General features: G+C 39.7%; 1 protein-coding gene across 3 annotated transcripts in view; it reads right to left on the reverse strand.

Moving 5' to 3' along the window:
- The window catches only part of il11ra (interleukin 11 receptor subunit alpha), a 45428-nt gene that overhangs the window by 2895 nt on the left and 20615 nt on the right, over window positions 1-21918 (reverse strand). For 2 of the 3 annotated variants that reach the window (XM_029515902.1, XM_029515901.1), the window contains exons 2-11: window positions 12480-12576; window positions 8543-8606; window positions 8020-8186; window positions 7340-7454; window positions 6822-6985; window positions 5460-5623; window positions 3337-3481; window positions 3055-3153; window positions 617-719; window positions 406-485 (exon numbers count right to left, since the gene is read on the reverse strand). In XM_029515902.1, coding sequence (XP_029371762.1) covers window positions 407-485; window positions 617-719; window positions 3055-3153; window positions 3337-3481; window positions 5460-5623; window positions 6822-6985; window positions 7340-7454; window positions 8020-8186; window positions 8543-8606; window positions 12480-12576 — 1197 coding nt within the window. In that variant the 3' untranslated portion in view covers window position 406. The remainder of the gene's footprint in view (window positions 1-405; window positions 486-616; window positions 720-3054; window positions 3154-3336; window positions 3482-5459; window positions 5624-6821; window positions 6986-7339; window positions 7455-8019; window positions 8187-8542; window positions 8607-12479; window positions 12577-21918) is intronic. The other variant, XM_029515904.1, reaches the window with a different exon arrangement.

The following is a 21918-nucleotide window of genomic DNA, read 5'->3' on the forward strand; positions in this document are numbered from 1 at the left end:
TTTATGCAGGCAGACTTACAGGGTTATAATCTGTGTCTGTGTGTTAAGCTTATAATCAAAAGTTGGCCGTATATCCAAAGGCTTGTCTGAATAGCATCACTTTGAAGCATTTCAGTTCTTATTGAGGCAGAGCTCTCAGAGTTTCTCTGTGGCTCAGATCATACTCACTGACATACTGTAAATCTGAGGGGTGCAACATTTAAACATGTTTTTAATTAGCTTCCCCACACCATACAGAGATCGAAAGCTGTCTGCCCAACAAGCAAAATCCAGAGGCGTGTGAGACCAACAATGAGAACTCAGCATACTCACAACGCTTGTGCAATCTGAGAAATGTAAATTTAAATAAAAAGAAAGCAAACAAACATGATTTAATGCCCGTGTGTGTTTGAGTGTGTCTCTCACATTAGATGGGCATGGACTTCATCTTGACCATGGAGGTGAGTTCCTGCTTGGTCCCGTGATCACGCCGCCTTTGCCTAACCCTGTAAATATGCAGCAATAAGTGAAGACCAACAAAATATTTCAAGAGAAAAGACTCAGCTCGAGAGAAAGAGGGACAGACCACACAAATTGTGGCTTGTGGATGTGGGACATAAGTGTGGGAGCGTCTTACCACAAGACATAGATGAGGGAAGGGACGGTGATGAGGATGACCACGGAGAACAAAACCAGAAGAATCACCAAAACCAAATTACCTACATCCACAAGTGCAGGATCTGGGTGGGGAGAGGAAGGAAGAAAACAGGGTCAACAAAACGAGAAGTTTGCGATAAAAGAAAAGAGCAAGAATGACTGAAAGGGGGGGGCGAGAGCTCGTCGAGAAGGAAATGGAGGGGGGAAGAGGGAGGAAGAACATGAACAGTCCAAAAATCTTGTCAAAATTTGAAAACATGCCTTTATTTTTTTCACACACTTTCACGTTTTCTCTGAGACCAAAACAGAAAGAGAAAGATAGCGCCTGTGTGTTTTTGGATTATTTTTTGCTCTGGAGAGAAATTTAAACTGCCACTATACTTTTCACCCAAACATGCATTTGTCACACTGAAGGCGGTAACTGCTTTCATACACCCACACAAACAAGGCGGCATTTTTCAGAACTGTGTCGGAAAAAAACAAAACAATAACAATAAAGTGCTCAGAGGACTGAAAATTATTTATAAGGACATCTGCAAATGACAGCGGACAAACATCGACAGAGGAAGACATCTGGCTAACAGCAGACCAGCTAAAAGAACTGACAGTGATCATCAGTCCTTAATGCCAAAAGCATGTGTATTTCTCTCTCTCTGTCTCTCTTGCATGTATGTGAGTGTCTCTGAGTGTGTGTGTGTGCATGTTTACAAGTGCTTGTGTGTATCTTGCATGAATATATTTCCGAAGGGCATGTTTGCAACTGCAGGCTCCTCTTTTCCTGTTCTTCCTGTGTACGTAACATTTTATCCACTAAAAAACCAAAAACCATGCAGGTATAATTTACTGCAATTTGATGTAATTTGGTGATGACGCCAGGCACAAGGTGTTTGCACTGTTCTATTCCAAGAATAATAGCAGCAAATAATCCATTCCTAGAGGTTATTACTGCATTAATGACTGATGAAGCTCCTTGTTGCTGTAAAAAAACAAGGTAAAACTTGAATTACTGCCCCAGTGGTTGTTGTGGCTCCGCCAACCAGCCATGGTGCAGGAAATATAGTCACAATTTCCCTGTGCCTGAGCTACAGCAGTGACTGATAGCCAGGGTTGTTTTCATTTCACCCCTGAGCTCAGGTCAAAGTTTGATCCAGATGAAATTAAATTCCCTCTGGGCTTTCCTGATATGTAACTTTCATAAGAATATGAGATCCCAGCTATAAATTTGACCTTTGATCAACAAACTCTTATCAGTTCACTTCTGATTCAAAGTGGCTTGTGCCAAATTTAATTCCATTCCCTTAAAGCAGTCGTGACATATCACATCCATGACTTTTGACCTTTGTCCACCAAAACTTAACCAGTTCATCGTTCATCATGAAAAAATCCAAAGGTTTTGTGAGTTTACTGCAACCTGGACCCTTTGACTTTTCTGTTCATATTAAAGTTCAAATCAAAGTTACTGAGAGGTTTTCTTCATGGGAATGGGAAAGACGCACGGTGGCCAACCTGAAATCATTAAACCTCTGGGCCTGGCTTATAACAAGACTCATCCTGTAGCGTGATTGATTCACACCAGTCACCTTATCAGACACAGATCTACTGTCAGTACACGAAGATTAATGATATATTAATGGAAAATACAATATTGCAGTATTGTAGTAAAGTAGTAGCAATGTAGTAGCATTTAAAAGTATTAGTGGAGTGGTGAGATCCCACACCCTCCGTGTGTGTTATTTATCCCTTCTTTATTTTGCTAACCGGTCTGGTTGTTGGTGCTTGTCCCTGCATGCCAGGCCTTCCTGTTTTAGCTAAAAATCCTTCCCACGGAGCCATGGAATCAATCAGCACAAATCCCATTTGCTCAAACTGTCAAAACATTCAGATGTTCCCTGTGAAGCTTGGGCCACACAGAAAGCAATAAAGAAAATGAAGGTTTTCTTTTTGTTCTCCATTTTGGAAAGGGTAAGTCTTTGCTTTCTGCAACACAGGATCACCTGCTGATTCATGGCCTCAAATGCTCTGATGAGAAATTTGGGACTGCAGTGGCACAGAGGAGAAAAATCAAGTTTGATAGGCTGCAGGTCGGTCAAGTACCTGTGTCTAGACTCACACAGAACAGTCCCCATCACATGTTGTTACATTGATGACTGTCACTCATTAGCTCTCTATTTTTAGCATTCTCTACTATCGCTCTCACACGCACACGCACGCACACACACACACACACACACACACACACACACACACACACACACACACACACACGCGCTCACTCTCCCATGGTGTTTTACATGTTTCTAGAAATTATGACAGCATGCAGCTCAGTGTTCACAGTCTTCAGCCCTGGATCTGACTCCTGAACACAATAATCAGATCAGTTAGCATTCAGTTAACATTTGAAGCAACAAAGAGTCTTACTGTGTGATTTTTCAGTCGAGGTTTCAGGCTTTTCGTTGAAAGGAAAATCATAGTCCTGAAATGGTTCCTCTGTTGGAGGGTCAGTTGTGGTGTAGACTGCTGGACAAACACACACACATTTCAGTATTTTTTTTTTAGGAGGGTGATGTTTTTTCACAAAGCACAAAATTTGCTGTTGAAGGCTGAAAGTCTGTTAATTGACTTTGATGACTTCTATAATTTTGCTCAATCCATCTAATTGTACATCTCTGATCATTGAGAAAAAGGAATGCCCTGTCTGACCTGTCCAGGGCTGGATGAGGAGCATGGGACTCCATTCACTCCACTGGCTCTCAGTGTTCACTTCATCATGGGCTCTGATCTGGACCTGGTGGAGGTGGCCGGCTAAGGCGTCAAATACCACAGCTGGACTGTGCTCGGAGAATATCTGAATGTGGGAGGAAGAGAGAACTTTAGAGTGAACAGGAAGAGAGGCTGAGCTTGTGATAATGGTGCCAGCGGAATTAACTCTGTGGAATTGGATGATCAGCATTTTTACTGTCGTTAACTTTAGTGTGTGTTCTGACAGACCAGGCGAAACATGCTGGAAGAAGAATCAAACTAGATGACCGGCCACCACTGGGTTCAAAAGTCAAATAAATCTCTTTTTTTCATGCTCTTTCTGTCTTTTTAATTCATTGGGCATTAACCCTTTAAAAGGTAGCAAAATGATTGCATAATCCAAAAATTATGTGTGTGGCTTTTTTGCCGATTGCTTCATTTGATGAGAAATTAACTCAACATGTAGGATTTACAGGCCCTAAATTTAACAATATAAAAAAAATGTGAAAAAAAAAACAACAACAAAAAAAAAACAAAAAACGGCAAAATCCTTCATGATGGATATTTGACAGAGTTGTCAGAGTTTGCAAGGGGTGCTGGAGCCAATCCTAACTCACACTGGGCACAATAGTGTGAGGTTGTCAGTCCATCGCAGTGCCAACACACAGAGACAAACAACCACTCACACCTACAAACAGTTTAGAGTCACCAGTTAACTTAAACAAGATGCCTTTGGACGGTGGGAGGAAACCCACGCAGGCACGGGGAGAATATGCAAACTCCACACAGAAAGGCAGAGAACTGAACTTCTTATTGTGAGGCAAAATCACAAACCAATATGCTGCCCTCTTTCAGTATTTCTATTTGTAAGAGAAATATCTTATACCACAATTTGTATTCTTCTGCTGATGTCTTAAATAGAATTTAGTTTTCTTTGCTTGGGATATATATATATATTAAAAAAAAGTTAGGGTTAGGGTTAGTTTTATTAGTTTCAATTGCAGATGTGATGTGGGAAAACTGATTTGTCAGATTATATCTATATATATAGATAGATATAATTGAAATTAATAAAAAAAAACTATTATTAATCCTGACTAATTGCAGGTTTTAGTGCATTTTTATTTTTTATTATTTTGCATTTCACAACAGTATTTAGTCCTTATTTACAATGTAAATCAATCAGTGCTGATCAATGCATCTTGATTGGGAATCAAATTAAAGGTTAAGAAAATTATTCCATGAACTTGCCTTGAATTGGAATGGGACTTAGGTAACGCAACATCCTCTTCAAAAATATTGCTGTTTTTAAACACAAAAGTCTTGAGGTTCAACGCAACTTCAAAATTCACAGTGATTTTTTTTTTTTTTATTACCTTGTTCCACATCTAGAAGTTTATCAATGTGAATACACAAAATATACACCACATTATAAAGTGCATAAAAGAAAGGACAAAGCACCCCATTGTGTTTTTAACAGTTCTTTTGTTGTTGTTGTTGTTGTTTTTCAGTAAAATTAACCATACACATCAGAATAAGAAGGGTGTGATTTGCCAGTAGGGATGGCGAGGATTCCCTCCCCAGTTTACACGTCCGACCCTCTGCTGAATTATTTTCATCCTTGGTGGGGACAAAATTTATCCCTCCCACTCAAAGTATTTTCACCATTACATTGTAATTATTAACAGCCAAAATACAAAGAGTCAGTGTGCATTCTGGTTGCATTAATTTGATCCAGCCTTTGACTGGATCCGACGAGCAGGGTGTGATTTGCCTGTGGGGATGGTGGGGAGTTTATTTTGTAAATCATACCCTGGGTACAACTGTCACAGTGTTAAGAAGCAGGATTAATGGGACAAAAAAAAAAAGAAAAGAAAAGAAAAAACAAAAAGCATTCTGAATTAATCACGGCTTTTTAATCGATTACAGTTTACAAGTTAACACTGACAGCCCAAATCCTCCTCCCCCGTAATTTTTTTTCAAATAAGTCATACACATTTTGTTTGTCTGATGTAATGCTCCGGTGTGACCCAAGCTGCGCTGGCATCAACGCTGCAAATATCCCTGCAGCCTTGCTCACTCACCTCTGACCAGTATACAGAGCCCACCGGCCTGTATCTGATTTGAAACAATAGTGGAAAACTATCGTGCAGCGGCCAGGAGGGGGGAGACTTCCACAAGACCATTAGCCTCCTCGGATAACCCTCTATTTCTTTGACAAGCACAGACTCAGGAGGGTCTGGTTTCACTGAAACAAAAATAGACAAAAAGAAAGAGAACTTCATTTAGCCTAAAAAAGACAAGACAACACAATTTTGAATGAAAAACCACGCTTGTTGTCCACTATGCCAAGAAGCATAATGCAGAGGCACACCAGCCACTGAGGCGACTGTCTCAAGGTGCTGTGGTTCCAGTTGAGAGCTATAAGAACATGTTGTGCAGACAGGAAACAGCAAAACAAGACAATTGAGGTCATTATTAGAAGACCATAACGGTAGTCACAACAACAGTGTGGAGAAATTCGCATATGTGAGTTTGAGTGTTGTGGTCGTGTGCATGTTTTAAGCTAAAAGTTCAATACATTTCGGTAATTACCATACTTAACTTTTACTTTGCTTCCTGTGTAATTGTGTTTCATGCAAATGCACCACACTTTGCAAGCAAATAGTTTGCTTTTCCATCACAAGATTAAGCTAAGAAATACATTATTATTTTAATAACATATCAGAGGCTTTTATTTGTACAGTTTTTCTACACAGGTCAAATCTGCGGTGCCCCTCTGACTCATCTGCTGGAGCACATTTAGTATGTAGGCTCAGTTCCAACTCCAGCAGAATGTGTTCGAATCCTGTTTGGGTCCTTAGCTGAATGTCATCCCCTCTCCCCAATGTTTCTTGTGTATCTGTCAGTGCTTCTAAGTACATGCACAGATAAATATGTGTATGCATCACTGTTGATTTTAGAAGCAGAGATGATATTTCTGCTTCATTGATTTATAAGGTGCATGAAGAAGGAAAAAGGTTTAAAAGGGTAAAAACCCCAGCAACATTTGTAGTGTGAACTGTTTACTATCAGGAAATAGAGGGATGAGTTATGGAGAAATTACCCTCAAGGTTACTGAGGTGTCAAAATTTGTAAAAGTCAAAATCAGAACAGGAAAGAAAAAATGTGCAGAGTGGCTTTTATGTGTTGGTCGGTTGTTCCACCCCTCATAAAGTTGACAGAGACAACAACCTTGTCAACTAGTCCTAATTTTTTAGCTATGCAAGAACCTGTTTCAGTAGAGATGGACGTGGAGCTGTGGAAAGAAGAATAAAATTTAAATAAATAAAACATAACCTAGCAATCACAAACTTTGCAGCAGTATAACAAAAAACAAGTACGTGCATTTCTAACACAGCATTGTTGTGTGTGTGAGTGAGAGAGTGTGCTTTGCATGGTCTTACATAGCTCATGTAACTTCAACCGGGCATCGGTTGTTTCAGACCCCAGGGCATTGGTCACAGTGACTCTAAGGGTGTGGATGGTTTGCCAGAAGGGGGGATCGTACACATCACAATGCTTACGGGACACATCCACCACACATGGCTTCCAGTCCTGCCCTATGCCCCTTGAAAACAAGACAAAACATGTTCAGATATAACTTTTCCCTGCTGGGTAAAAGTGCGTGTTGCAAACTCCAAAAATCATTCAAGCCCTGTGGCCACTAGTCCCCCACGTCTCCAAAAGGGAACAAGATAGAAGGAGTGTGAGATCGGCTGCTTTGTGTGAAGGTTAGAAGTTTCCACTATGTACCTTAAGTCATAATAGAGGCAAAGTTAAGAGAGGAAGTAAAGAAGGCCCACACTGTACACTACCATCAAATTGTAACTCTGTGGCACATGAACTATATTTAGTGTCTTCATATCCCTTTCTGAATGTGACCTTGTGCAGTGCTTTTTCAGTTGCAGTATCTCACTCTTACCCGAGGGAGGCATTGTACTGGACTGGCAGGAAGGTCTTTATGGATTCCACCCAGGAGCAGCGAACATGCGCATGGCTGGGCACTTGACAGGAAATGCTGAGCAGCCCTGGGGGATCTGGAAAACGGATGTTACCCAGGGTTAGCTTTGAGGACAGAGAGGTAGTTAGTTTGTTTAAAGGGGCCGTTAAATTGTGAAATTGAGAACGTCTCCCTGTATTGTCCTTGTGTCTAAAATGAACCACCGCTGTGCCCTGTTGTTCTTATCATAACCAAAACATTTCAAGAGAAACTTTGCCAGTACTATGGAAAACTCCCTGTCCCCAAAAAGGAAGTCTGCTTCCCGTTTGAGACATTTACAGGAAGTGGGGGGCTTTGTCCATGTGACAGCTGATAAGATCAGTTTATTCTGAGGACCCGTAACCTGTTGTGATTATCATTGTTGTAACAAGACATATTCTTATAGTCACAGGAGCCCCATACTTGGTGAGACAACCATCTAGAGAGTGAGAAATATTTGGAGCCAAAATGAAAAAAGAGATGAGAGTGCGACTGGGAGAGGGAGACACCTAATGCATGTTTTTATGCTGAATTATCCAAGCAGTTAGCTGAAAGGGACAACGGCTGTCTCTGAACTCTGGGCCAAAAACACTGGGGAAACAAGGCTCTACAACAACACTTACAGCCCATCCTGAGTTTGGTGGAGTGGAGGAGCAGTCCTCGGTTATCATAGCAGCTGTAGATGCCCTGTGCCGAGTGGTCGACGCGCAGCAGGACTAAGGCTCCGTCTGATGCTACTTTGTGCCATGGCAACACTGAACTTCGGTTGAGATGCCACACCACAGGTATCCTGGTTGTAAACATGTGAAACTTCAGCTATTATGTCTGAACTTAACTCTTTAAGGACACCATCACCATCACATCCTGCAGTGTGTTGGCAATACAGCCTAAAGATAATTCATTAAGTGTGTGAATTTGTGGAAGGAACCCATTGATGCTTTGGTCAATGTTGGTCTGTGAGAAGACAATGCCTTTAAGTAGGAGAATTTTACAGCAACTTTTATAATGGATATGTCCCTGAATGAATCTTGAATGAAATAATTATAGTGCATTTTTAGTGCACTTTTTTTAACTTTTAATTTTCATTAGAATAATATAAAAAAAAAGGCCCATTGGGGCACACAAGCAATAGTTTCTTTGACTTACCTTTGTGACTTCCCACATGCCAGTGTCACATTCTTCCCAAGGTGCCCATAATGCACGCCTGACACTGCCGACAGAGATATCGCATAAAATATTAGAGACTGCTAGTGTCTGGATCGCAGTATCTGCACTCTGTACAATCTGGCAAACTGTATCTGCATTGTCGGATTTAATATGATCAAAGCGTCATAATTTACTTTAGGGTCGACAGAATCACAATAACAAGACCATACAAGGTTAAGGATCCAGCAGAGACCCCATCTGAAGCGACTTTGGCACACAGTTTAAAGCTACTGCAGCGCTTCATTCTTCTGAGTGTTTATTTTTCATAGACACTACGTTAAAATGAGTCTATCAGTAAATCCTCTGAGAGCTTTGGTTATAGACAAAAAGACTTCAGCAGCAGCAAAGATACAAATAGACTCTCACAATCCATTTAGAAACATTTTTTATGTGAAAAATGAAAGAAATAGCCCTTGTAAGGCAAAAGGGCATTACTGGCAGTGAACCCAACATCCAAAATTCTCAGCTTGCAAAACTTTGAGCTGATTTCTGCTCATTGTTTTTATTTGCCTGTTCATAAAATAGAGGACTTAATGCCATCTTGTGCCGCGAGGAGAATTTTCACAATGACACAAACATTGAAGGCTTAAGGGAGTATCTAGTCGTCAGCGTCAAAGGAGCTGTATTAATGCAGCAACACCACACCCTTCATATCCATATTTAGTGCCGAATTTGAAAAGGGAACTTGTAAAACTCTTCTACTTTCATCTGCTGTTTTGAAATTTCTGTCCTTACCCACATCAAGGAAAATGATCTTCATATTGTTACTAAATGACATTCAAAAAAATGTTTTAAAGTGAACTGTGTCTGTTTTAATAACTCAACATTACACCAAGATGCTTGTAGTCCTATTTTTAGCTGGAAATAGACTTCACACAGCACAAATAAAACAAAATGTTGTTGCAGGATTTTTTTATTTTTTATTTTTTTTCCTTTTTGACAAATGAATTACACTCAAATATGAGTGTAAGAGGTGGAGGGAGACTGATTGTGACCATACCTGGAGATGAACAATTACATTTAATTCACAGGCAAAATAAGACAGGATGAGCTAAGACAAAAAAATAAAATAAAATAGAATAATTAACAATAACATGAAAAGTAAAATATGACGACAACATCTGCCATCACAATATCTTCGTCTGTGCGCTATTAACACATTGCCAATTACTGGTACCTCCTGACACTGTTTTTCTGAACAAAAATACTTCAAACCAGAGTTATTTATTTAGTGATATATCTCGTTTCACTATTGGCCAGTTAGTTTTAGGGTTGTGGATCCATCAATCACTCTGGCTAAAAATAAAAAAAAATAAGGTGAGATTGGTGTTTTTAGTGGGCCAAGTTGAATTTTTTATATCAGTAGTATAAGAGATAAAACTGAAGCAGTAAAACGATCACTTGGCATCTCACACAATTTGAAGGCAGTGTAGATGCCAAGGAATACTAAGCGTAGTGTATGCCTGAACAAATATTTGCAGTCTATGCAGTAATTTGCACAGTTGACACACTATCTGCTATGTGAGTGTATGTGCGTTCATGTTTAGCTTGGCTACATATAATGAAAGCTGGGCATTTGGAGTACATCTGGAGTGGAAAAACATCACTTTGGCGGCCAGTTTGCCACAAACACAGCTTCATTAATTCTCAGTTTCATTCACTCTGGCATGCATACTCCCCACTAGCCTCTCCTCCCTTGGTAATAATCAAGCTGTCCTAAGGTTGTGTTATAGTCACCTGCTTCATTTTTTTTGTTTTTTTTTTTTGAAGCAGAACTCTCTCCTACCTCATAGACTCTCTTTCACTAATTATAGCAAAATCATGGACAATGACAACCTGAAACACTTAATCTCAAGAGGCCCAGGCAGGTGGAGAAGGAGCGTTCTCAGGATGTTTTTATTTAATTTGCTGTATTGGTTTATTTATATTAGTTTTTCCCGGTGCAATAACCCCATTTGCCCTCCAGGGATCAACTACATAAATCCTAAATTAAATTTTACACAGACTGAAGTTGAATGGTTTACTGAAGGTCTTTTCAATGCTGGATTTTCACAAACACCCAAGGTTCACTTTTCTGGCCTTTCTGGCATCACTGCTGTTGTTTTAGTGGCTACACAAAATGAAACAGCTGGAGGAGGAGAGTGTGCCGAAGTGCTCCTCTGTGATGTTTGTGGTTACATTTACATTTTTGAGTGCAGATGTCAAATACACAGAGTAAGGAAGACAATGAAGTCTGGATAAGGGATTTTTTTATTTTAATTTTTTTGAATGAAATAAATTATGAAAGCGACTTCATTCTGTTCTTGTGTGTATGGAAGGCGATGTGTCATTTACAACACAATGACTTGGCTGGTTGGTAGCTGACTGACGTGAGCTTCGCTACAGAGACACTGGTCTTTTTTCTTTTTTTTATGACCAGGAACAAGACAGAGGCCTCTAACATTCACCAGGAAATAGGAAGATTGTTGTTTCCTCCTTAATATGCTGTTGTCATTTTGCCACCCGAATTAATGTCAATTAGCTACAACTAAATAAATTTAGCAGATATAATTTACTTTGTTAGTACCGGTTGTTTGTTAAGAGAGTGTAAATAACATAATAATCAGTTTAAATGTATTTGAGTCAATCACTCAGCCCCATGGTAGAGAAAAAGAACCATGCAGTCAGATTACAGCAATCTGACTAATCCCTAAAAATTGACGTGTCGATATATGTTATTAATTATTCATTCTTGCAAAAAAAAAAAAAAAAAAAATTCTTCTTAAAATCTGTCTCTGACTATTATTATTTTTCCCCAATTAAATCTTTCTTTCTCTTGTAATCTTTTTATTTAATGCCTTTTGTCAGTTTTAACCAGATTTTATTTTCCCCCTTTAACCAACAAGAAACTCTCACACACAAACACACCCACGCACACGCCCTCTCTCTGTTACCTAGGGCCTTGGTGGAGTGCAAAGGCCTGGCTGGTCTGAATGTGTATATTCATGTTTTATTGGCAGTGAAGTACATTATTCCTCAAACCCGCAGCGTTCCACTCATATCTGATTCTGCCTCTGGCAAGTGGGCCCAGACACAAGCACACACATACACACACACACACACACACACACACACACACACGTGCATAAGTGCAAATGCCCACATTCACAGCACACAGTGCACCCCCTGCCCCCACCACACACACACACACACACACACACTACTGAACACAGAAAGACTGCAAGTTTCTCTTCACATTGAAATCAGATGGCAAGATGGACACAGAAATTGCAAGCTGGATGAAACTCAGTACTTTCCAAACAATAAAACAAAAAAAAAAAAAAAGCTTGGAGCTGCTGTCAAGTTAAATTATTGGGCAGGGAGGGAAAGTTCTCACAGTTTCACCTGAAGGGCTGAGGGTGGGTAAGGTTATTTTTGGAGGGATTACAATGTCTAATTTTAGGAAGGCATACAGTAGAGAATAACAGAGAGATAAGAAAGAGACAAGGAAGGAGGAAGGAAAGGCAAAAAGAAAGAAAGAATGAAAGCATGGTTTTTGTTAATACCACAGAGATCCCTGAAGTGCTATAAGGTTCAACAATAGAATTATTGTTCACGAATCAAAATGAAAAAAACATCCATTGACACTATGACAGTTGGACAAAACCACCAAAAAATGAACAATATGTTTCAGCAGTAAAAGTCTCTCAGGTCTGATGAAAGTTTTGGACAAAAGTGTCAGTGTTTCTGTATCCAGTTTTATTCTGGACTCTGTCTGCACAGGCTTCGGATGCCGTGGATACTTTGAGTCGAGATAGATTTACAACAAACACTTCACATAAAAACCCATGCCTTGTCCATGCCTTTTATATACTGTGTGTGTGTGTGTGTGCTTTACCTTCATCAGTTGAAATCTGAGCACAACTATGATGCAGCGACCACGACAAAAACCAGATGACTGTCAGACACACAGGACTGGACAAAAAGCCTAGCATCTGGAAAGAAAGGAAGGACACAATTGCAGTTATTTTAAAGGCTGAATTGTATGGCAGTATGAATTATATGCAACATCAATAAAAGCATCATCATCATCATTTTGAGTCCATTTTGCTCAAGGAGATTGGTATGAAAGATGTTTCAGGGGAAAAAAGTCAAATATTCCAATTTCTTCAGTCAATTTCCTTGCTTTAGCAACTACACACCAATGCAATTACCAAAAAAAAAAAAAGGTTCCCTCTATCTCTCACTTATAGAACTGTTTAGTCATTTTCAAAATCAAATGCACATTTCCCTTTTTTCGTGTTCCCAGAAAGCAGTAAAGCAGTCTTAGTTACAGTCACGCTGGAGAACAAATCCTTCCAGCTTTGTCTCCATTCAGCCCATTATCTTTTTAACCAACAAAATGACAATGTAAAGACCAGAGGCTAATAGCGTAAATGTAATTAGTAGTTATGTTTGTGTGGACTAAACGGAGCATTTTATTGGGATGATCCCTTCGCAAGAGGGTCTATAGAGCGGTAGCATGATCTCCGACCACTTTTTGTCATTGCAGTAAATATACCGCTTTACATCCAAATAGCTGTATAGCTGCAGCGAAGCCAGAAGCTTTGTGATGCTGCGTTCAGGCAGAGCAGTGTGATAATGTGCTATTTCGCATGGTATCCACTTAACACGCTAACTGTCAGTGAAATCATAGAGTAGAATGTCTCTACTCTGACATGACCATCTCACCCACTGTCTGTGATTTGCAAACAGAAACCTTTATTGCGCCACATTAGCTTCAGCAGCTGACTTTTTCCTCCACGCAATATTTGTTTTACAAGGTTGTCCAGCATGTGGCAAGGACATGTGCCCCTGTTAGCAGACAAGAAGGAGACATTAGCTCGTCTAGGTTTTGTCAGTCACTCTGTGGTTTTTTCAGTGCTGGCTCATTACCCTGTGGCTGCTGGCTGATACTATTGGATGTCATGTTGCAGCTCGATTCAACTGGCTAAAATACCTTCTATTCAGAGAAAGAATGGTATGACAACTGTTACAGGGAACAGATTTATGTACTACAACATTAAAAAAAAAAAAAAAAATAGATAGATATATAGATATTTTTAAAGATATTTTATTTGGAGTTGTCATCTAAGGTACTTGTATTACAGGATGCTATGCTCTCTATTGCGATACATGCCATGGAGTCATGTGGGGCTGCTGATATTTCCATCCTCTTTGAACATTTACATCAGCCAGCTGTTAGAAAACTAATAACTGACACCATGAAGCACATTGTGTAGCACTGGTGGGCACATGCCACCTATTTGCTTTGTCACTGAGATAGAACGAGGGACAGAGAGCGAGAGAGAGAATGCAAATGTGATAAAGAGCATGTATGTTAAGCCAAGAGTCACACACCTGATGCAAAACACACTTGCAGCTTATTTCTGGGGCCTCGTGTCTTTATAGAGCTGAAGTTGAGACAGTGTTCTAAATTAAATCAAATCAAATCAGATTTATTTGAATAGCACCAAATCATAACAAAGTTACATCAAGGCACTTTGCATATAGAGCAGGTCTAGACCAAATTCTTCATAAAGTTATTTAAAGAGACCCAACAGATCCCCCGTTCTGATAGTTCTGATACATTAAACATATCAAGGGCTTCAATTGCAGGTTAATGGTGAGAGAGAGAGTGATAAATTTGTTATGATTAGACTCATTTGCAATGCACTGCTGCTGAGGCTGGCATCATGACTGTGAAAACATTAAGCAATATCAAAGGTCACTGATAATAAGGTGCTGATCAAACACACGAAGCACAAAAATATCGATATTTGAGCAAGTTAATATTTTGTGCAAGTGAAAGCAACTTGTTAGCAACTTGTTTACATCATTAGGCTTAGGAATTTTAAGAGTAACATTTGAGAAGCTCAAGTTCTATCATCACCAGCTCCACATATGTTGCATAGAGAAATATAGTCATTTCAACTTCATCCATAAAATGCAGACACATTCAAAATAAATTAAGAAAAATCATTTCTGCTTTAACATGAGGACTTTAAATCGTGGAAAGGCATAATAAATGATAATCAGAAAGTCAAAGAGAAATTAAAAATTGAGCATCAACTGGGGAGTTGGTAGAAATATAAAAGCATAAAAAAGCATGGATTTTTGTTACAATGTGACTCAGATTGACTATCTTAAATAAAGTATGACGCTAAAGCTACAAGCAGGTCTGATAAGTTGAAGCTGGAGCACGGTCATGAGCTTTTCAGCCAAACAACAATCATGTCAAAGAAAAACAGAGGATTATTGCTTTTCAACTATAGTTCAGGCTATTTATCAACATGCTCCACATTTTGAACTGTTCAATGGCGCATTCATACAGAAACAGAGTGAGATATTCTCAGCACTGATAGATTCATGGCTTGATAAATCAGCACAAAGTACCAAGAGGTCACTGCTTTCTCTTATTTTATTTGCTAACTTTCAAAACTTCATTTCTTTCAATGTCATTCACGGTTTCGCTTCACTAAGAGCAATGTAGGGGATGAGAGATGTGGTGGAGGCTCAGAACAGCAGCTGTGGGCTGGAAACAATATATATCAGGTACACAGAAAGGAGAGTAGGCACACATTAACTGAATTCATATTATTCAAGGTTTTCATGCTTTATTAAAAGTAGCATGCTAAAACACATTTATATCTGGCAGCCCACACAAAGCAAATAAAGTTGCTCTCGGTGGCTTAGTTTTGTTTAGATAGACTATGATCATTTGGCTCTTGTTATCATGGGGCTTTTGTGCTATTGCATATGAAGAAAATGCATGGTTGGACTTGGTTGGTTATTTAATTACACTTGAGTTTTTAATACTCCCAGCGTTCTCAATGACTTCAAATGCTCAGTCTTTGAATTAAAAAGGATATACACATCCATTTTCATGAACGTATTTTCAAATAGCAAATGCTAAGTGAGCCATGCGCTTCTGCTACTATAGTTCTATCACTCAGTGGAGGACATGAAATGCTATGCTGCTCACGGCTTCCTGGCACAACCGTGCAAATATGTTACACTGGTTAAACAAGACGGTGTCTATTTAGACTGAGAGAGCTGAGGGACAAAGTTTAATGTCTTTTATAGGCATTGGATTGAAAGAATCTGTTACTTCTTAACTAACTTGATAGGCAAGGTATGACTGTGACAATAGTTTTTTGTTATCTTGTTAGACACATATATATATATATATATATATATACAAAATAACCTTGTAAAAGAAAAAAAAAAAAAAACTTCACTTGAATGGTGCAATCATCTATTTGCTAGGGTCTGTCTGCTCGGTTTTAGTGGGCCAGTCTGGGTTAAAGACCAGAATTGATTTTTATTCCAACTCAGTCCTTGAAAACAGACATTAAGATCAATATCCGGAGCAGAAACTGGACCGCACAGGCAGTATACATCTAATAAACTATGGCGGTGAAGACATTTAGCTTGCAGCCCTGGTGGGATGTGATGGATGGGAATTTACTTTGATTTATTACTGTAACTCAGATTTTTTTTTTTTTTTGCTTACATGCACATGTTTTTGGGGGAGTATTTCCTTCTCCTTCAGAGGCAGTGCAGGGTTTTCTTAGCCCAGAGCAAAAAACACAAAAGATTAGCTTTTTACAAATGAAGAGAGAGTTGTAAATAGCCCATTCATGTACTGACAGGAACTGACAGCTTGACTTTCATTAACTTGTCATGCTACTTCATCAGTGCTACATGGAGCAGCAGAGGAAAACCAGGGCAGTTTTCTTCAAGGACTGACAGGCAGTTATGCATCTCTTACAGAGCAAAAACGAAAAGTTGCCTGCGAGTGGCATTTGTGGACACAGCAGCTGGTCCGAATACAGTATGTCATAAATAGATAAATAACGGACAGGTACAAATACAGGAAGAAACAAGATGTCTAGTACCACAATGTGCTGATAGAAATGTGAAATAGTTTGGCTGCTTCTGCCAAAATAAAAGTCGCAAAGACAACACTTGAGTTTCTCAGTCTGTTTACTTCCTGAATTCATTAGGAGAGCCAATAAAGGGTTTGAAGATGTAAATAACAGATATGTTTCCTTCACAGTTGTGTGTGAGACTGGAAAACAAAAATAAACAGGGCTTTACAGATTTGCTGTTAGTGAGATATAAACTCTGGTGCTTGGCATCTCTGTAAGCACAAGGTTCTCCTGCCAAACAGATCGAGGTTGTTTAAACCGTAACATAAACATAATCAACATTTCATCAGGAGAACAAGGCGTTATGTTTGGCTCATACAAGGGCTATGAGGTTGCCAATGCCTAAACAACGGTGATAATATGAGTTACAGGCACTGAGCGAGGGAGCTGTCGGTCACTTTTGTCTCCTGCGTCACTGTGCTGATGTGAGTAAGATAATAGGGATGAAAATTTGACAGTTGTATAAGTCACAGGGAAGATGACTTTTGACTTTGGCATGCAGAAAAACTGCATGGCAGAAATCAGAACTCAGTCAGAGACTTGGCAAAGTGTGTCCAGTAGAGGGCAAGAATCAAAATGGCAGTTGGATTTTGTGTAACCCGACAGGACATGCCTTTGTCCCATTAACTACATTTTACTTTAGTTACTAACTGTGGTAACTAACTGAAACATCTCTGCTACTCCATGCAGAAAAATATTCTAAAATATGAAGAGGCACAACTGGAAGACCTAGATGTCCTGAAACACAGGAAACCTAGATGAGCAAATCTGATAACAGAAACCTAGAAGAGCATTAATCTCTTGATTTTGTTAGTTTTTTTTTTGTCCTTGAGTTTAGTTTTTCTTTTTCTTTTTTTTTCATGCCTCACATTTTTTGGGATTCATTTTTCCATCATTTCTCACACTGACTTATGATTAAATGTTATAACTTCATCATGTTCAATTCATCATCACCCCACTGGTCAAAATTACTTTGGTCTGGTTTTCAAAACATATTTTAGCAATTTAGGAGCACAATACACATGTAGCACATTACTGGGTAAAGAGCCTTCATTTGAAGTTAAGTGCTCAATGTGCATCTGCCAATGAAAACAGATGAGGAAGGCGGTGCAGTTGAGACAAAGCCACACACTGCAGCTCTAAAAGTCAAATCGAACCACTTTACTCAGTAAAGTTCTTCAAATCTTTGAGTGCGAGGTGGGCAAAGACAAACTCCGTCCTCTGGTATCTCATGATCTCACAGGGCAGTGATACATTCGCCACTAACTTCACACGACACTTTGAGCAAATTCAGATCTCACTGCCTCCTTTCTCCCTCATTTGCTTACATTCCCTTGCTCACTTGCTTCCACCATCCATCCCTTCATGCTTTCTGAAGCCTCTTTACATTCAGTACATTCTGTGCATACAGCCCAGCTGGTATTCAAACATTATTACAAGCATTATGACACAGTCATGAGGAATCATGAAGATCACACATATTAGAGGATTTAGTAAAAGCAGTCTTCAGTTTTATAGGTAGAGGTCAGTTCATGGCTCATCCAAATAGGCAGAATGGCACCAAATGATATCAAAGGACAACTCAAGGTAAAAATCAAGAGGCATTACCCTCCTCTCTAAATACAGCTCAACAATAAAGTAAAACAAAAGCAACTAGTACTTTCTAGTCGAGCAGTCAAGCAAGCTAGGAACAGTTTTGAGCTGCCTGATGAGCTTAACAAGTTGTGATTATTGGAAACCCAACAGAATGATGACAGACTCTAGGGGCCAACGTGGCCCTCTTACTTATGCATTGTGAGGATGTTTATATTTATGGCTCTTTTGTGCAATTTATCATAAGATGTCATTACTTTGGCACCAGAAACTCCTCAAGTGAAAAGTCACTAGATATTTATTGGCTGTCTTAAATAGGTTGAGAGAACATTGATTCAAATGCTTGTCAACAAATTCTAGCATGGTGGTACACCTTTAACTTTGCCTTTCCCTCCTTGTCCAGCACTTTCAATCCATGTCCCAGATTTTTTTTAGACCTTGTTTCCACTCTACTCTTCACTCAGTCCCTGGCTGTGTTTTCCATCCCTCTGATGCCAGGACATTCAAGGTTCAGTAAACATATTTGTGTCATACTTAGTAATGGCTTACCCTCTCACTTCTCCTGCTTCCCACCAGAGAAACTAGAGATCAGAAAATGCAGACTGCATCTTCTCATGCCCTCCCACACCTTTCCTTCACTTCAGTGTCATTTTTCCATTCTGTCAATTCCTATTTGCGTTCCCTTATCACAACTTGGACATCACCGCCGTTACAGCGTTCTTCTCAGCCTTCCTGCTTGTGTTTTCCTGCACAGGAACGCTTTGTTATTTTTCTAATGCCATACGGTTCAAGGTCCAATAATCATATTTAGACAAAGTTTTCTTACGATCCTTTCATAACACTTTGAAAACAATGCCGTTCCCTGAGAGCAAAGTGCTAAGCTCTCTCTGTGGCCTTGAACAACATGTTCCTGCTCGTATTTGAGTGTCAGTCGAACTGTTGCATTACTCTCTGCTGTGCTTGTGCGATGGATTTATTTCTGTGTGTGCATGTCTGTCAGGGGGGGGCTACGTGTGTGTGTGTGTGTGTGTGTGCAGCCACATGTCTAGATTTACTATCTCAGTTTCCATCCAAAAATTTGTAGCTATTACTGGAGATGGCCATATTAAAAAACTATAATAAGTAGCATATTTTATCTCAAACCTTGTTCCCCTCAGTCAAAGAAAACACCAAATGAATGACTGGGCTAGATACAGTAAGCGTGATAAAACCTGAAGTAGACTTCAGTGTGGGTGTTTTACCTTTGGGGACAATTTGCCATGTTTTCCTGACTGCAAGAATCGAAGTTGGTGCAGCAGGTTGTTGGAGTGCCGCTCCTTTGGTCTGATCTATCAGACGGAAACAGCTGGACGTTTTAAGTCAGAAAATGAAACAGGAATGAAAGAAAGCTCTCCTTTCATCTATGTGATTCCTGAACTAACTCCACCTAAGCTTTTAATGCTCTATTGTGCATGATTTCTGTAATATATCTGATTAACAACAAAAGAGAAGATTGGGAAATTATACTATGCATCATACCCTCCAAATTCAACTAATTTTACCACATGAAATATGAGCACTGAGCATTTTCTGAGGGGAAGGCATTAAGGTTCAAGTTTCACAAAATTTTCATCTCATACAAAACTCAACGCAAATCATTGATAGTTCAGTAAAGCCAGTGAAGCTGAGTCAATTACAGTGAAACTGAAACTCCCTCTGGAAGCAATGGGGCTGCTTGAATCTCAACAAGCCTGATAATACCACAAACCGCTTTCCTTCAGCTGTTGGAGGAGGTCTGTCTGAAGCTAAATATGAAAAACCACAGTGTAAACTTGGCCTTGGTGGGCTCCAACACCCCTACAGTACCAAGGTACCTACACTGTGGTAAAGAAGGCTGTTCTTATGCTCTCTTCCCACCACTTACTGAACAATAATTACACACATTATAACTCCCAGCAGCGTGACCAAAAATGTTGAGGGCCACGATGAGCTTATCCAACTTTCAATACTCTATCTTTCCATAGGTTGTGCGAGTTTGGGAGTCTCCTCACATGCTTCTGCTGTGACTCAGCCCCCGCGACTCACCTTCCTTCTGTTAGTCTTAGAGCAACAACTATAATATACAGAGGAATGTAGCCATGGATACTGTCACTGGGATGCGCCCATGATGAAAGTATGTCCAAATGTACACAAAAAAGTCCAAAATCCCCATTGTCTTTTTGTAAACTTTTTATGCCCTCTTGTGCATTTTTGTCTATTTCTGTAGAATGGAGACTTATTTTTTTTTAAATATAACTATTTTTTATAATATTCTGTCAATTCCTACTTTATGTAACAAAGCCAGATTGATTAAACGTAACCGAAGAAACACAGCATGCTGAAATTCCTGGGTGAAAAAAATTCTTTCCAGGCCAGGCAAGCAGTAATAATGAGGTTAAGGGTGAAAGCTAAGGCATCCTGGCAATAGTCAAAAACAAAAGCTTTGCCTAGAAAACCCCGGGAGGAGGAAAATCAAAAACAGGAAAGGCAGACAGCAAACATTCTAGTGTTTTTTTTTTTTTTCAAGAGCAAATCCAGAGATGATGATAAAAAAGCATTTCATAGTAAAATGAGGTGTGCGTACACTGAGGATGAGTAATCCAATGCAGAAGGGTTTTCTTTTAGCCTGTCCTGTGGCAGCACAATCCCACGTGATGAGTCACTCACACTCTAGCATGCCACTGCACATTCAACCAGCTTTACAAGAGAAAGGCAAGACACTGTGAGGGAGAAAAAGAAGGAGAAAATAAGAAAAAGGAGAAGATGGGAGGAGTAAGAGCTGAAGACAGGACACTTAAATACAGGGTAAACTGAGCAGTTGAGCAGAAATGTAGACGTTACGAGTTAAAATGCATCAAAACAAGTTAATTAGACAAAATAAAATGACACACAAACATCTCTGCAGTCAGATTTAAGTTTAACTGTTTAGATTAGCCTTTTTAACATAATTTTCTGTACACACTTTCACACACACTCACTTTTGCTGTCTGGTGACATAACAAATTCCAACAAGATGTCCTGTTCATGAGGACAGATCATTAGAGTTTCTGTCATGAATTAAAGATTAACAAAGACTGATGTGTATTTAAGCCTGTTGTTTTACAGCGTGCTCACTTAGCTCATCACAGTTACCTGCACTCAGGACTGGTCAAGGGATGAGCCAACTAAATAATACAACTGCATGTGTGCAAACACAGTATGGCTGTGTGTATGTGACAGCACGCACCCTGTGTGTTTGCATTTGTACATGCACTAAACCAACAACTTGAAGAGGTCAAGCCAAGATGGTGGGCACGGGCCACAATGGCTTTGGTGTTTACTCACGTCGCTATGGCAACCCCAGCACACGCAGTCTATCTGACCTTTCCAGGCGATAACAATGCCACTGACTGGTGTGTGTGTGTGTGTGTGTGTGTGTGTGTGTGTGTGTGTGTGTGTGTATGCGCTTTTGTGTCGTGTTTTCATATGAGAAGCTCCTCAGTTCAAACCTGTCTTAACGTGTGCGAGTGCGCGAACGTTTGCGTCTGTCCATATGTGCACGTCTCCCTGCCTGTCAATGTGAGTGCGTTAAAATGTGTGCACATGATTTGCTGTCTTTGTGTGTGTGTGTGGGTCAGAGTCAATGGAAAAAGAGGGGACAGCTGTCTCTGGAAAATAGCTTCTGTCTCCTCCTCCACAGTATAGAGACTGTATAGGACAGCCCTCCACAGCCGCTGCTTTTGGTTGTTTTATTTTAACCCCTTTTGAGTACCG

Source organism: Echeneis naucrates, chromosome 12, assembly GCF_900963305.1.
Source record: "Echeneis naucrates chromosome 12, fEcheNa1.1, whole genome shotgun sequence".
In the NCBI taxonomy this organism is placed as follows: Eukaryota; Metazoa; Chordata; class Actinopteri; order Carangiformes; family Echeneidae; genus Echeneis; species Echeneis naucrates.